The sequence below is a fragment of the Carlito syrichta genome, unplaced genomic scaffold (genome assembly GCF_000164805.1).
Source record: "Carlito syrichta isolate Samal-C Ts95f unplaced genomic scaffold, Tarsius_syrichta-2.0.1 Scaffold316408, whole genome shotgun sequence".
Classification (NCBI taxonomy): Eukaryota; Metazoa; Chordata; class Mammalia; order Primates; family Tarsiidae; genus Carlito; species Carlito syrichta.
In genome coordinates, this window is record NW_007260504.1 from 174,644 (window position 1) to 191,763 (window position 17,120).

Sequence of the window (17,120 nt, forward strand, 5' to 3'; positions counted from 1 at the left end):
CCCAGGAGGTTGAGGCTGTAGTGAGCTGTGATCATGCCACTGCACTCCAACCTGGACGCCAGAGTGAGACCCCAACTTAAAAACAAAAAGTAAGAGAAAAAAAACTGTTTCTATTTAAGAAGAACCTGGTGGAAATACATCATTCTGAAAAATAAATTCACTTGTAGAGTTTAGGCAGCAGGAGAGAATGTTCTTGGTCAGGGTCCACCCCTGCTTCACATCTTTATAAAGTGAACAAGCACCTTCATGTTGTCATGTATAATCAAAGGTACTTTCTTCCATAGCAGTATAGCCTTGTTAAATGGTCGGAGTGGGCTTTCCTTCTCATTCTCTCTCATTTCGTTCCTATATATAGATATGGCATCATTGCAATAATTCTTTTTCTTTCGGGCTTTATTTTTCAGGAAGATTTCGATGTCGATCATTTTGTGTCTGACTGTAGGAAGCGGGTCCAGTTGGAAGAACTGAGAGATGATCTGGAACTCTACTATAAACTTCTTAAAACAGCCATGGTAGAACTCATCAACAAGGATTATGCAGATTTTGTCAACCTTTCAACAAACTTGGTAAACTTTAAATCCACAATCTTTACATTTATATACACATACAATTTCTTTTTCGCTCATATTTATTCTTAAAAGTGCTGAGTGTTTTTAGAAACCTTTTAGTTGATCTCCTTCCCAGAAATTTGAAAAAATCACTAATCTCATCAGTAAAAGAACCAAATTTTCCTGATACATTTTTAAAAATATATTTTCTTTTAAAGGTGTGGGGTACAAGTCAGGATTAGATACGTAAGTGGTCGACGTACACGTGAAGTTTAGGCCGTTACATTTTTGTTTTTAGTTTTTACTCATTTAAGACTGTTCTAGCTTGAATGTTTTTTGAATGTGATGTAAAGTATTAGTGAAAAGTAAAAGGTAGTAATAGCAGAGTGGTTGTTTTGTTAGCTGCTGGGTACCATGAAATCTCTTGGGTTTAGACCAATTTGTAAGAGCAAATATCAGCTGTTCTCAAGGAAATGGTTCATTTATTTTGAGATACATATGCTAGCCAGAGCTAGGTTGAAGGAACATTGGCCCATATTGATCTTTAGGAGACTTGGTTTCATAAAATGTAATAGTTTATCATGAGCATATCAGTTTGTGAAAGTAGGTTAGAAGATTTTGAGTTTTAATACTCCCAAAGTTCGCCTTTTAGTCTTCTTATTCATAATTTATTTTGCTTTTAAATCTGTCCAAATAGGTACAGAGAGTAGGCATCTCTAGAATTTTAAGAAACTTTAAAATGAATGAGCCATACTTGCTGTTGGGAAATGCATTACTAAGATAATATTCCAGTAGGATTAGAAACCCAGAAAATTGTATTTCCGTTCTATTTCATTTAGATTTCCCTCGGGGGTTATAATGTTTGAGAGAGATAGACTCTGTTTTCAACTGGTTGGTTATCACAAATTACAGACAACTATTTACCTTCAGATAAAATTTTTAAAATTTTATTCAAAGGCAAATTGTGCATAAGGAGGCCTTCATTTATTATAACTTCCTTTATTTTTAGTTTTTATGAATATCAATGGATATTTTCATATTCTACCAACAATATTTATGGCAAAATAGCATTTCTGTTATTTAGCTACTTAGTAATACATGGTAGTTCATTTTTTTTTTTTATAGAAAGAATAACGCAAATCTAGTATCAATTTGATTATTACATCGATGCTTAGCTCTTACTCTTGATTGTCATGTGTTTATACCAGCATGACTTCTGCTTTTAGGTTGGCATGGACAAAGCCCTCAACCAGCTTTCTGTGCCTTTGGGACAATTACGAGAAGAAGTTCTGGTAAGTTCCCCAAATAATATTTTACCATAAAGCATGATGTGCTTGTTTGCTCCTTTAAGAAAGGTTCCTTTAATCTGTTAGGTTGTTTTTTGAATTAGTTAGTGATTACAGTACTCACCCTCAAAAAGGTTATATATGTTTTTCTATTTTTTGCATGTGATGCTGCAACCTAAAAAAGTATTTGATTTGAGCCAGGCACAGTGGCTCACACCTCTGATCCCAGCACCTTGGGAGGCGGAGGCGAGAGAATTGCCTGAGCCTAGGGTGCGAGACCAGCCTGGACAACTTGGTGAGACCTCATCTCTATAATAAATCAGAAAAATTAGCCGGGCATGGTGGCTTGCACCTGTAGTTCCAGCTACTTGGAAGGCTGAGGTGGAAGGATCACCTGAGCCCAGCAAGTCAAGGCTGCAGTGCCTGTAAGCCTGCCACTGCACTCCAGTGCAGGTGATAGAGTGAGACTCCTACTAAAAAAAAAATGTTTGATTTGAAATTTACAGATTCTCAGAGTAGATGGCTTTAAAATGTGGGGGAAGGAGAAGAGGAATATTTAGAAATTCAACTCATTAGTGCTCCCTAATTCATTCATACCTAGGTAGTCACCAATATAGAAGTGGCTTATATTTTTAAAATTTGTGATTTCACAAGTATTTTCCCAAGTGATATTTTATGTGTGATTAAGTTCCTAGACTAGTTCACAAAAGCTGTTAAAATCTAGTGAAACTGAAAGATCATACAAAAGTAATATAATGCCTATTAAACAAGTTATTTTAATGTTTCTTTGAGGTAGTTTCTTCTATGGAAATGGGACTCCCTACCTCTAAGCCACTGGGGAGAGGGGCTCCATCTGGATGAGCAATTGAGGGGGGAGTTCTGGCACCACTTCCTGCAGAAAAACCGTACCAGGTCTACTTCCCAGTTTTTTCAGGTGCCCTGACTTCAAGGCTCTCTGAGTGGTGATGAGAGATCCCAGATTTGGTCCAGGATACAGTTGTTACCTGTGCATGGCACCACTAGATCATGCACAGCTTGTGTGGCATTATGTCCTAGTCCCCACGGCAGTGCCTGCATATAGTAGGCTTACAGTAGATGACGTAAGTAAACTCAGTACATGTCTAGTGCTGGAAAAATGCAGACTAACAAATGTCAGTGCTTAGAAGTCCACAAGAAGGGCAAGAAGGAATTCAAAAAAGATACTAGTCTTGAGCAAATCTTTTCAAATGTGTACATCTTTCATGATTTTTTAAAAAGCTTGTTAGGGTGCAGAGGAATGGCTTTTGTGGTCTGTTGTTGAGTGCCACACCAGCCTCTCTGTGGCTCTGCATGACTCTTGTGTAGCTTCCCTGAGTTTTTGGCGAACCTCTTCCTACCTGCAGCCTTGGAGATGGGGTGTTCCCTGAGCCTCAGCTTCCGCCTTCCACTGCCCTCCCCCAGCGCCGTGCCATGCGCCAACTCTGAGCTGCTCTCCCGGCAGCCTCTTGCCTGCCTTGTCTTCACCAGCACTGCATCCCCCACCTTTTTCCGCTGCTGACTTTAGAGCCGCCTTTTTCCTAACTGGTTGACCTACAGACCTTCATCTTGACCCCAACTTTGGAAGCTGCTCTGTGAGGTTCTAAGATCATGGAGCTATGATGAGACTGCTTCTCATTTCTTCGTCATCGTGTCCTCATGGCTTGCATAATGGCTGATATTTACTGGATATTTCATAACACTTGTTGAGTAAATGAAGTTACTTTTCTATGGCATTTTTGTGATTTGATCAGTTTATTTTGGTTGTTGTTATTACCTTCATTCTGGCCCTAATTTCTAGTTACCTCATGTTTAGCTTAATTCATTAGCTTTTGAACATATTTCTCCACCTACGGCCTCTCTTTTCCTGGCCATCCTGTTCCTGAATTCTTGATTTCTAATTTTCTCAAAACAACATTTTTGTCATTATAATAGTTCTTAAACTGTGTAGAATCCAGTCTAAAGACCTTATCTGGGCAAAGTCCTTCTAATTTAACCCCTTCCTCTTTATTTCTACTTTTCTCCCAGGTGAAGCCTGTGGTGCACCCAGATGTGTCCCTCACTGGTCCTGGTCCTGTGCCAGTTCTGTCTTCCTGCCTTTAGTCTTCTGATAATCGGTGCTTGTCACTGTCCACAGAGTTTTAGAGTATACCTCAAGTCCCATGCCTTCCTCCTGATACCCTATGCTTTGACTCAGGTTATCCTTTCTCTCCCCTGCCCATGCATGGTGCTCATTGTACATGCATTAATTTTCTTTTGGCAGTTGATCCTGCATAACCTTGGCTTTATATGTCATTTTGCCCCAAATCATGAATACCCTAAACAGCAATTGTGTCTAATATTTTATAATTTTGTTAGTATCTGCATAATACTGGCCTGTGGGTATCAAGTCCTGTGGAATTGAATTAAATGTGTAAATTTAATAATATTGCAAAACAGTTTCTGCAGTATGTTGTTTTTCTGTTTCTTTAAAGAGCCTCAGATCATCTGTCAGTGAAGGAATTCGGGCAGTAGATGAACGAATGTCTAAACAAGAGGACATTAGGAAAAAAAAGGTATACTCAAGTATCATAACATTAAATATTGACCCATTCTAGCAGCTTGTAATAACAAGCACTTTTTGGCATATGATTTGTTTTACTCTTCCTGGTACCTTTGCAGAGGGAGCTTGGGGTCTCAGTTTTATATTTCAGGGTCAGTAGCTTAACAAGTCTACTGAGAGGCAGAGCCCAGGTCATCTCATTGCTGGTCTGATTAAAGTCCTGTGAATGAGAGGGATGCAACAGAGTGATTCGTTTTTGGTTTTTTTTTAAAGAAAACAGGCAAAGAAAATGGCATATTCTTTTTGTGCTTTAATTTATTTATGGTAGCATGAACATTTTTTAAGGAAAGTTACAGATTTCTTACGTTACATGCCAGCTAGAAGCCCTCATGTTCTCTATTTGTAATAAGAAGACAGAACTTTAGGAGTACCCAAGTGATCACTAAATTCAAATACCTCAACTAGCAGTGAAGCAACATCTTACTACTTTTAATACCAACGGGACCAAAATTTTTATCATAGTTTTATTTCATCTTACATGACTTCTTACATTTCTCAACGGTCAGTTGCCTGCTAGGAGACTGGTTCTTCACTACCCGTCCCTGAATCTGGAAAAGTTTATTTTGACCTCTGTATTTCATATTTTAAATCTCTCCCTCAATACAAACCGTTCTGCTGGAGCCCTGAGCATCCTCGGGTCGTTTTACTTTTTCTTCACTTGTGGGAAGAGGGATTTTGAAAACCAGAGTCTCTCAACTTAGAGGTGGCCAAGTTTTATAGACATTATTTTTTCAGCACCTCTATAGAGAAAGTGTTCTTATGTGCATTTTGGAGATCAGGGAGTGAGTGAGCTTCCTAAAGCAAACTCTTTCAGCAATCTACTGCAGGCTTGTAGTTTTGGAAAGAGGAGCTTGTTGCTCTCTCATTCCTCCATGTCTGTTGCTGCCTTTGTTTCTCTTTGCATATGCCTTTGTGTGCACTGCCTTCACTTTTCAGTAGGGCTTTGCTTTAATTTAATTTTTTTATTTCTTTGTAATCATGATTATGTAATAGCAGAATTGGAATTAGAATTCAAGTCTTGTTTATAGCCTGAAATGTGGCTAATTTTCATAAACCCAGGGTGCTTGAAAGAAATATATGTTCTCCATTTGTTAATTTCATATTTCATAGATGGATACACATTCAATTAAGCTTGTGTTGTTCAGATTTTTTATATTATTGATTTGTTGCTTGATGTGTCAGTTATTGAGGAGATATGTTAAAATATTCCATTATTGTGTGGAATTGTCCATTTCTCTGTAGTCCAGACATTTTTTGCTTTATATTTACTATTAAGTGCAGTAGATATAAAATTGTTAAATCTTCTTGGTGAATTAAGCCTTTTTAATAGTGATCCTTTCTATATTTAGTAATCCTTTTTTCTTTAAATCTATTTTGTCTAATATTGATGAAACTCTGCCAGTTTTTAAATGTTTTCTTGATTTTTAAAATAAACTTTACATTAAATTTACAAAAATAATTCAAGACTTATAACTAGCCAGTGCACTATTCAGTATTTTTTAAAGTTATTTATTAGCACACTTAAAAAAAAAAATCTCAAGGGAGAGAAGCCTGATTTAGAGATCTGGTGTTTAATTCTCCTCTATATCCCTCCTCGACTTTTGTCCAAAGATTCAAGAATGTAGCACACTGAGAAAAGATTACCAACTTTATGAGAGCAGGAATTTTTGCCTGTTTTTTTCACTCGCAACCCAATGTCTGGAAGAACGCCTTGGTTCAAAATAGATGCTTAGTCAAGACAAGGCTGCCCACTCTCACCACTCCTGTTCAACATTGTGTTGGAAGTCCTAGCTAGAGTAATTAGACAAGAGAAGGAAATCAGGGGTATCCAAATAGGAAAAGAGGAAGTTAGGTTACCCCTCTTTGCTGACGACATGATCCTATACTTCAAAAATCCAAGAGGATCTGCCAAAAGTCTCCTTTTACTGATAAAGGACTTTGGCAAAGTCTCAGGGTATAAAATAAATGTGCAAAAGATAATTGCATTCTTACACACCAACAACAAATAGGCAGAGAACCAAATAAAAAGCACAATCCCATTCACAATAGCCACAAAAAATTGAAATACCTCGACAGTGAAAGACCTTTACAATGAAACTACAAAACACTGCTTAAAAAATCCAAGAAGACACAAACGAATGGAAAAATATTCCATGCTCATGAATAGGAAGAATTAACATCATTAGTATGTCCTTCCTACCAAAGGCAATTTACAGATTCAACGCAATACCCATGAAGTTACCATCATCAGTCTCTTCTCAGACCTGGAAATGACAATACAGAAATTCATACAGAAGTGTAAATGACCAAGAATAGCCAAGATGATCTTTAGCAAAAGGAGCAAACCGGGAGATATCATACTACCAGACTTTAAACTTTACTATAAGCCTTCAGTAATCAAAATAGCCTAGTATTGGTACAAGAGTAGGCCTAGGAACCAATGGAACAGAGTAGAGATTCCAGAAGCAAAACCTCAATTTCTCAACAAACTCATCTTCGACAAAGCCACCACCACCATCCACTGGGGAGAGGAGAACCTATTCAGTAAATGGTGCTGGGAAAACTGGCTGACCACATACAGAAGATTGAAACAGGACTCCTACCTATCACCGTACACAAAAATTCACTCTAAATGATCAAAGACCTAAACGTAAAATCTCAAACTATAAGAATGTTAGAAAACGCAGGAGACACCCTTACAGAAATCGGAGTAGACAACCAATTGCTGACTAAGACCCCAGATGTCTTTGCCATAAGAAATAAGATGGACAAGTAGGACCTCATGAAACTGAAAAGCTTCTACAAAGCAAAAGAAACCATTAAGAGAGTGGGGAGACAGTCCACAAAATGGGAAAAAATATTTTTCAACTATATATCTGACAAGGGCCTAATATCCAGGATCTACAAGGAATTCAGACAAGGAAAAAAACAGCCCTATTAAGCAGTGGGCAAAAGACATGAATAGACACTTCTCAAAAGGAGATATATGGGCAGTAAACAGATACATGAAAAAATGCTCAGTCTCACTAATCATAGAAATGCAAATCAAAACCACATTGAGATACCACCCAGTGAGAAAGGCCATCATTAATAAAACAAACAACAACAGATGATGGCGAGGATGCGGAGAAAAGGGAATGCTTCTATACTGCTGGTGGGCATGCAAACTAGTTCGACCTCTATGGAAAACAGTGTGGTGATTTCCGAAAGAACTAGAAATTGACCTTCCATATGTCCCAGCAATCCCCCTGCTGAGAATATACCCAGAAGAACTCAGATCATTCTACAGAAAAGATACCTGCACATACATGTTTATTGCAGCACTATTCATAATAGCAAAAACATGGAGCCAACCAAGCTGCCCACTGAAAATAGGATGGATTAAAAAAATGTGGTACATATACATGATGGAATATTATGCAACTGTAAAGAAGGACAAACATATGAACTTTGCAGCAACTTGGTTGGATTTAGAGTCTATTATACTTAGTGATCTATCACGGAAACAACAGAGTACCACATGTTCTCACTCACAAGCAGACTCTGAACATTTACCATAAAACTGTAAGAAAGGGATTGGCAGTAGCAGGATACTGCCGGTGTGGGGGGTGGGGACACAACATCAATAAGAGTACCTGATCTCAAACCGGGCAAAGTGGGGACTAAAGGGAGGCCTAAATTTTACCTGTACAATGTCCCCTTGGGTACTTAATCCTGAATTGTACCCCACGTCTTTAAAATAAAAATAAAAGATGCTAGTAACTATTTGTTTAACGACTAGCTTTGTGTTGTTTTGTTCTTTTAGGGATGAGAGGTGTTATGATGTTCTTCAAACTCTGTGATAACATTTGCCCTATGCAATAAATGTCTTAAATGAACGGGCACTTAGGTACATGGATGAACCCTACATACACATGTGAATGGAAAGGTCAAATTTTGGAAACTAAAATTAAAACATGGAAAAAAGACCTTAAGAAAATAAATGTAGTGATAGAAAAAAGGTTCGTTTAAAATGGGGAAAAGAAGGAAGGAATAGGAGTGCAGAATATAGGAAACCAAAGTGTTTAGTTTTTATTTGTTTGTTTATGTATTTATTTATTTTTAAATGATAAACTTGTGACAGAACATTGAAATATGTTTGCTCTAGAAAGCCAAAACTGAGGTTTGCATTCTAGGAATTTAGTGTTATATAAAAATATTCAAGTTGTAGAATGCTATAAGTATCCTATATTGACTTTTAGTTTTGCATTTTCCAGATGTGTGTGTTGAGGCTTATACAAGTTATTCGATCAGTTGAAAAAATTGAAAAAATCTTAAACTCGCAAAGTTCTAAAGAAACATCTGCACTAGAAGCAAGCAGGTAAGTATTTTTTACTAAATAACACAGAAAGTAATACTTCATACCCAAGCTATAATTATTTTTTAAGTTATAACTTATTTCTGATAAAAAATGAAATTCAAATGTATGGCTTAGTGTTTTTAAATGCAGCTGAAGAAAAGTAGAGTGCATGAAGTAATAAAGCTTGTGATATGTGTTGTTGTAAAGCTTTGGTGGTTGTAGGCCACCATTCCAACACGAACCTTTCAGGGAAGCAGAGAATGTGTGCTTTCTGTGGAAGATTTTTATCTGTGGAATTCCCTTACTAAGGGACTAGCAAAATCCTTATTGATCGTCAAGATGTGGAATAGCATTCATCTTAGAGGTTTTAGACAGGCCCAGCGTATTATAGTTGCTATATCTTGAGACTCAAAATCCACTAGTATGATATAATTAAGAAATAGTACAAGACACAACTAGTTGCAATGTATATACAGCAAAGATAAAGCTTGTGAAATAAAAGATGAGCATTTATTTTGTTACCCTATAACTGTCTTATTACTTTCCTACTCTGAATTTAAAATCAGCCGGGAGTCTAGTGACTCAGAAAATGAGTTGACTCGATCATATTGACACTAGTGGGAAGCCCCGTGGTACAGTAGAAAGAGCACAAGGTATGTTGCAGGTACCAGCTGGATATCCCAAGTCGTTGCTTCAACTCTGTCTTAGTGTTGTCATCCCTAGTGTAAGGCTAACAGTGACTCCATTGGCAAGGTTGTCTAACAGTCCGTTGAGATCCTAGCGTGTCAGGCCTTCGTGCATGTGTATTTGCATCTCACACAAGTATCTCTTAAAGTCACATTGACAGTTACAACAGTTTTCCACAAGTGATATGGGATAAGCTGCTGGAAAACTGAATGGATTAGACGTGCAGTTCAAAGTCCTGATCATGTTCTAAAGGTGTGCTGGATTTCCTAGTTTTAGGAGCTTTCCATTTGGGAGGGACCTTAGAGACAAAATGTTCCATGTCTCTCATTTTATAGATTAAGAAATGAGTCATCCAAGGAGGAAGTGACCTTTCTGTCCCAGGTCTCTGTTCCCTTCCTGATCAAGATGTGTATACACATGGTCTGGCGCTGGCCCCTGCTTTTCTCGGCCTGCTGCGCTTGTGCTTCTTCCCTTCCCGCGCTTCCTCCTCTGCGCACCTCAGAGTCCCCTTGACGTCCACTCTGAGAAGCCAGGGGCTCTGCTTCTCTTTTGCACCCGGCAGCCTTGACAGCCCCTCCCGACCGTGTTCTTGGCATCTGTGATACCTGCTTCCCCGTTTTCTCTCCACCTTGCCCATGTCTGCTCTCTTGCTTCAGCAGCCTCCCAGGCACTGTCCTCAGCTCTACTCATGATCAGCACCTCAGGGCGATCTCATCCAGCCTCATGGTCTGAATGACCCTTCGATCCTGGACTCTCTGCCTGCAGACTCGTGTCTGCAGTCCTCACACTGTGCCGTCTGACTGTGGGAGTCTGCTGGACGTTCTTCGGCCCCTCACTCTGGTCTTGTCGAAAACGGAGCTCACGGGCGGCCTTCCCAGTCTCGCTCTTCCTCTTCATTCCTTGTCTAAGGAAACAGCACCTCACTTCCCTTCAGCCGCCAGGCCAGAGATCTGGGGAGGGTCCTTTTCTCCCTTTCTTTCACTCACCGCCACCTTGCATTCACGAGGACAGTCCAGCAGCATCTGCTGCTGTGTTGCGTCTTGTGTTGAAAGATGTCTATCTCCTCTCCAGTCCTTCCATTGTCTTGCTTCAGGCAGGGCCTCCTGACTGACCTCTTGCCTGTTCTAGGACACTAGCTGTGCAGCTGCAGACTGACTTTGCAGATTCGTCTAATTGCATTTCACTCTTGCTTCAAGTCCTCTGATGGCTTCCCGATGTTTTTAGGAGAAATCTCTTTTTTTTTTTTTGAGCTGGAGTCTCACTCTGTCACCCAGACTGGAGTGCAGTGGCTGCTCCCCAGCCACCGCAACCTCGACTTGCTGGGTGCCGGCGATCCTTCTGCCTCAGCTTTCCAAGTAGCTAGAACTACAGGCGTGCACTACCACGCCCGGCTAATTTTTTTGATTTATTGTAGAGATGAGGTCTCACCAAGTTGCCCAGGCGGGTCTCGAACCTGCAGGCTCAGGCAGTCCACCCGCCTTGGCCTCCCAAGGCCTCCCGCCTTGGCGGGATTACAGGCTGAGCCATTTAAACTCCTAAGCCACCCTTTGCCACTTCTCCGGTGTTCTCCACTAAAGCTGTTCAGGAGTGCATGTGGTTCCCTGACTGCTGTAGACATAGTTAATTTATGCTTCCGTAATTTTACCTGTGGCTGTTCACTTGTACTAAAGGCCCTCTCTTTCATTTCTGTTTCCCTTCATCTGCCTAATCCCTTCTTGTTCCTTCCAAATCCAGCTCAAAACATGCTTAATGTGTGGAAAAGTACTGTTCAAGTACTGAACCAAGTAAAAAAGAAGTGCATTATAAAACAATATGAATGTTTTTGTAAAATGTGTTCTTTGCTGTTGCACTGAATACTGTTGATTCTTCCTGCTTTCTTTGAATTATGTCCTACAATGTTCTGTAACAGAATATACAAATCAGACACTACAAAAGTTATCTTTCATAAAACTCAATTTTTGGAAAGTGTGATTTTATTTATTTATTTTTATTTTTTATTTTTTGAGCAAGGGTCTCACGCTGTCACCCTGGCGCAAGTGCAATTGTATATCATGGCTCACGGCAGCCTCAGGTGATCCTTCCACCTCAGCCTCTCAAGTAGTTGGTACTTCAGGTGTGCACCTGGCTAATTTTTTCATTTTTTGTAGAGACAGTGTCTTACTATGTTGCCCAGGCTGGTCTCGGACTCCTGGACTCAAGTGATCCTATCACTTTGACTTCTCAAAGTGCTGGGATTAGCCGGGCTCGGTGGCTCAGCCTGTAATCCCGCGCCTTTGGGAGGCTGAGGTGAGTGGATTGCCTGAGCCCGTGGGTTCGAGACCCGCCTGGGCAGTGAGACCTCATCTCTACAATAAATCAAAAAATCAGCCGGGCGTGGTAGCGCATGCCTGTAATTCCGGCTACTTGGAAGGCTGAGGCGGAAGGATCGCCGGAGCCCAGCAGGTCGAGGCTGCGGTGGCCGGGAGCGGCCACTGCCCTCCAGTCTGGGTGACAGAGTGAGACTCCAACTCAAAAAAAAAAAAAAAAAAAAAGTGCTGGGATTACGGGTATGAGCCACTGCGCCCAGCTGGCAAATGTAATTTTAAAGTAAGCGATTACTGTTGAAATGTAAATTAAGCTATTTTGAGATACTTTATTTATTGCTGCTGGAGGGCCAGTTTTGTTTTTTGAGAAGACAAAAGCATTTGGTACTTAGAAATATTAGAGATATTTTAGAAGAGAAAAAGAGGCAGGCAGAGAAGTAGAAGAGGACCCCGGTGTAAACAGTAGGACGGAGGGGAAGAGAAGGGAGGTTACAGATGAAGAAGACCGGGCCACTCCCTTGGGCCCCCTCCCCCTGTGGGAGCTTTTTTGTCTTCTCAATAAATCCTGCCTTCTTAAAAGATGAAGAAGATCATGAATAGAGAGCATGGAGGTGATGGTGGGAACACATAATTGCACCCACGCTGGCCTGGACAGCTCTACTTCTGTCTGGCTGGGCCCAGCAGCTCCAGACAGCATCAGCAACTTTGACTCCTCACCATATCGAGAACATGCCTGCATGTGGCTTGTAGGGAAAATTGACTGATGGCACTATTTTCACCTTGTAGCAAAATGGCCTTGGAAAATCACTGAGTGCAGAGGTTTGAGGCTGTGGTAACAGTCTCAAAAAAAAAAGAAGAGGAAGGAAGGGAGAAAAACCTTAGAGATGACATTTCTATGATTGTTGTCTCTACTAGCCCACTTTTGACTGGACAGATTTTGGAGAGAATCGCCACAGAATTTAACCAGTTACAGTTTCATGCTGTTCAAAGCAAAGGCATGCCTCTTTTGGACAAAGTAAGACCAGTAAGTGTTGCTTTTGGATTTTCATAATTTGATATTTAGGAATTTGATAAATAATTTGGGTTTAACCTAGTAATGGCCTGATGTTAATTTCTGTTCTACGGGACTTTGAAGTGAACCTTGAATTTTTTTGTTTTTGTTCTTTAGACCTCTGTTTTCTAAGCCTCACACATTATAGATTTTGTGTAAAGACTGAGTCACATTCTCTAAATTATAAGAGTAAAATTAATTCTGAGTTTCATGTAGGGTGGTGTATTACGTGATGTAGACAGATTTAATTTCTCCAAAGTCCTTGACCGGACTTTAAATATGATGTTTGTCATAAAGATTTACTCTGTAGCTTAAGAGGAACATAATTTCTTTCTCATTCTGTAATTGTATCCAGATTTCTCTTTGATGCAGCAGAGATTTATAAAGAGACTGTGGGGAAGAGGAAGGATTGGTTGTTACTTAATAGGAAATATTGATATTTTAGATTTACATATATTGTCTCCTATTGGAGTAAGAGACGTGTTATGTATATATTTGAATTTTTAGAAATTGTTCCAGCTAGAGCTTTCTTTACTTTTCTTACAGCGTATAGCCGGCATTACAGCCATGCTACAACAGTCATTGGAAGGTCTCCTTTTAGAAGGCCTTCAGACTTCCAACGTTGATATAATACGGCACTGCTTGCGGACTTACGCCACAATTGACAAGACACGGGACGCAGAGGCCTTAGTTGGTCAAGTGCTAGTGAAACCATACGTAGACGAGGTCTGTTCAACAAACATTCATAGAGTGTCTACTCTGTCTTCAGCTCTTTATTGGGTGTGAGGGATATGAGAAGATAAAACAGAGATTTTTCTGGAACAATTCTCTTAGATAACAGCAATATCAGCTGTAAGAAAGGGCTACTCCTTGTCAGTTACAGTTGGGATTCCGTGAGTCAGGCAAGCTCTCTAGTATATTCTAGAGGTGCTGTGCCTGGGATATCATCTTAATTTAGTGGAGGTGAGAGTCTTAGAGGAAGAAGGCAGGCATCAAAACATCTTTAGACCAATTTTATGGTATGTAAATTATGCCTCAGTAAAGTTGTTAAAAAAGTGTTTTTAGATGGGGTGTGATGGCTCACGCCTGTAACCCAGTACTTTGGAAAGCTGAGGTGGAAGGATTGCTTGAGCCCAGCAGTTCAAGACCAGCCTGGGCAATATAGTGAGACCTCATATCTACAAAAAATAATAATAAATTTAAAAAAAGTTTTGAACCACTGGTCTTGTGGGTGGACTAAACAGTTAAACAATGACAACACTACCGTGTATCAAGAACATGCTATGAGCATGGAAAGGTTATGTGAGTGAGGGTAGACAGTGGTACCCACAAGCCTTCAGGGAATAGATGACATCTGACCCAAATCTTGAAGAATATGGAGGAGTTTGATGGGCCAGGAAGATATTCAAAGATGAAGGACTTTAATAGCAAATTAACAGAGTAATACCTTAGCTCTCAGAACTTGGCTATTCAATATCCTTCACCTGTTAGGCTTCATTTAATATACAGGAAGCAACTATATCCTGCCTTTGAGCAGCCAGAGGATTGGTTGTGCACTATGAACTTGCTGATACTCAACAGTTTCTGACATACAAAAACGCAACTTCATCTGGTCCAAACTGATAGAAATCTCAGAGTCTATGCTTAGTTTAGAGACTTTCTTCCAGTCCTGTCAGTGTGAGTGTTCTTTCTGACCAATAAGTACAAGGGTTATATTACCATGACTTCCAGGTGAAAGTCTTTTATTTTTTTCGTTCCTATTTTTTTTATTTTTTTGAGTTGGCATCTCACTCTGTCGCCCAGGCTGGAGTGCAGTGGCACAGTCATGGCCACCGCAGCGTTGACCTGCTGACCTCTAGCAATCCTTCCGCCTCAGCCTTCAAAGTAGCCATAAGTACAAGCCCGTGCTACCACGCCCAGCTAATTTTTTTTTCATTTATTGTAGAGTCAAGGTCTTGCCAAGTTGCTCAGGCTGGTCTGGAACCCGCAGGCTCAGGCAGTCCACTCAACTCTGGCCTCCCAAAGTGCTGGGATTACGGGCTGAGCCACCAAGCCTGGCCGAAAGTCTTTTATTTGTTTATTTATTTATTTATTTTTGAGTTGGAGTCTCACTCTGTCACCCAAACTGGAGTGCAGTGGCTGCTCCCGGCCACCGCAGCCTCACCTGCTGGGCTCCGGCGATCCTTCCGCCTCAGCCTTCCACGTAGCTGGAACTACAGGCATGTGCTACCACGCCCGCCTGATTTTTTTATTTATTGTAGAGATGAGGTCTCACTGCCCTTTGATCCCAATGATAAAAATGAAATGTAGGGATTAATTTCAGTAATCCTAATGGCTTTGTTAGGATTGCTAAAAATAAATTATCTTTCACTTCTCTCTGTATCCTCTTATATTCTATATTATTTCTGTGGGGTGACAAAATTATGTACTTTTTTTATCAATAAGTAAAAATATTCTGGTCACTAAGTCATGCCTAATGTTTTTCACTGAACTGAATCTGGTATGCTACATTAAATATTTGACGTTTCAGTGACATTGTATTTTGTTGAAACTCATGTTTACACTTCTCTTGTCATATCATTCTTGACTCATAACTTTATCACACACACAAAAATAAAATAATGAAGTAAAATGTATTTTCTTCCACCTTGTTTTGTCTCAAACCCTTTCCTCTTCTGATTGATGGTAGAAGAAAAGACCATGGTTAAGAGAGTGAGGAACTGTAGTGGGGATTTGTAGGCTCTATTTTAAGTCTCCTTTAGAAGGTATTCTTTTACTTTAACACTCAGGGAGGCAGACGAGTGTGCTGGTTTCTCAGCCACAGACCAGTCTCTGTCACCTGTCTGTCTCCCCCGAGGTCAGAACTGTGTAACCCAGTCCTGGGAACTCATTTTGAATATAACCTATTATTAACTTGGTGGTTTAGAAAATACGTCAGGGAAGAAGGTGAGTATGAGGAAGCTTATTTTTAAAGTGTTCTTTATTCCTTTCTCTGAAGTATATAGTTTGTACCTCTCTTTTAAATGCTTTCTTGAAAAATGACGTTCCTTTTAACAGGTGATTGTAGAGCACTTTGTGGAAGCTCATCCCAATGGCCTTCAGATCATGTATAATAAACTCCTGGAGTTTGTTCCTCATCATTGCCGTCTTCTTCGGGAAGTCACAGGAGGAGCCATCTCAAGGTAATTTAGAAGGCTCTGCTTAGACCCTACCTCATGTTTACTGGCTGCACATGTGAACTGCTGGGGCACGGCTGGTTCCGACAGTCCTATATGAACTGAGTCTGTCATGACTTTTGTGAGTTCATTGTTCCCACCCACAATGCTGTGTTGCGGCTCCATTAGTCTCATTTCACAGAGAGGAAACTGAGACAAGTGAAGGCCAAGACTGCCTCTCTGAACCCAGAGCCCATCCTTTTTTCTTTTCTGTTTTTTCCTGATTGAATTTGAAACCAAAATTGATTTCCTTCCACAGTTCTAATGTCATCATCTGCCTGTTAACGTCAGTTCAGCTTAGTTCACTAAGTTTTTTTACTCATTGTGAAGTCATCTGCAATTTTCCCTCCTTTTGCTTAGTTTCCATGACTTTCCAATTTTCTTTCATAAGTTTTCCATTGCTTATCATCACTGCCGTTGTCCCAGTCCACGTCTTGTCAGCTGCTGCTCACAGTAATGGGATCTTGCCACCTAGTCTCCTGCTTTCAGTCTCTTGCTCTGAGTCCAGCCTTCAGACTACATCCGCCCAGAAGTCTGAGATTCGTGGGCTGGGCCTTCTTCATGAATCTTTAGTGGCTTCTCGGCGCACAGAGAGAAAGATCCAGGCTTCTGGACACCAGGCGTCAGGCCCCTTGTGACTCGGCCCTAGGGGCTCTCCTCTCCAGAGCTCTTCCCCGTGGAACTTTCCCTCTGCAGCCCTCGGTACTCTGGCCACGCGGTGCTGCTGGCCTTTCCCCAGCACCCGTGCACCATGTGCAGGCAATCCATTTGGTCTTGAACTTTTGTTCTCTGAGAGAATCTGGGGAAATAAATGTGCTGCTTGTCCCACCGGTACCCATTCTGCTTCCATGGTGCCATTGCAAACGAAGCCGTTTTGCCACTTTGGTTTAGCAGTCAAGAAGATTTGGCTGGATTTGAATCTGGGGACACGAATTGAGTAGAAGTCAGGACATAAAATTACAGAAGCCACAGTCATGAAACAGCCCCTCATTAGATTTGCCGGGGCTTGTCTTGGTTCTGAAATGTCACGTTTCAGAGCTTTAGAATTTATTTTCCACAGTTTTCAGTGTGCAG

The 17,120-nt window shown here is 40.5% G+C and overlaps 1 protein-coding gene across 1 annotated transcript in view; it reads left to right on the forward strand.

The window, feature by feature from the left end:
- Positions 1-408: 408 nt before the first annotated feature.
- Positions 409-17,120, forward strand: part of COG2 (component of oligomeric golgi complex 2) — a 40,759-nt gene continuing 24,047 nt past the window's right edge. The window contains exons 1-7 of the mRNA XM_008074355.1: positions 409-566; positions 1,775-1,840; positions 4,324-4,404; positions 8,708-8,811; positions 12,696-12,804; positions 13,378-13,557; positions 15,889-16,013. Coding sequence (XP_008072546.1) covers positions 510-566; positions 1,775-1,840; positions 4,324-4,404; positions 8,708-8,811; positions 12,696-12,804; positions 13,378-13,557; positions 15,889-16,013 — 722 coding nt within the window. The 5' untranslated portion in view covers positions 409-509. The remainder of the gene's footprint in view (positions 567-1,774; positions 1,841-4,323; positions 4,405-8,707; positions 8,812-12,695; positions 12,805-13,377; positions 13,558-15,888; positions 16,014-17,120) is intronic.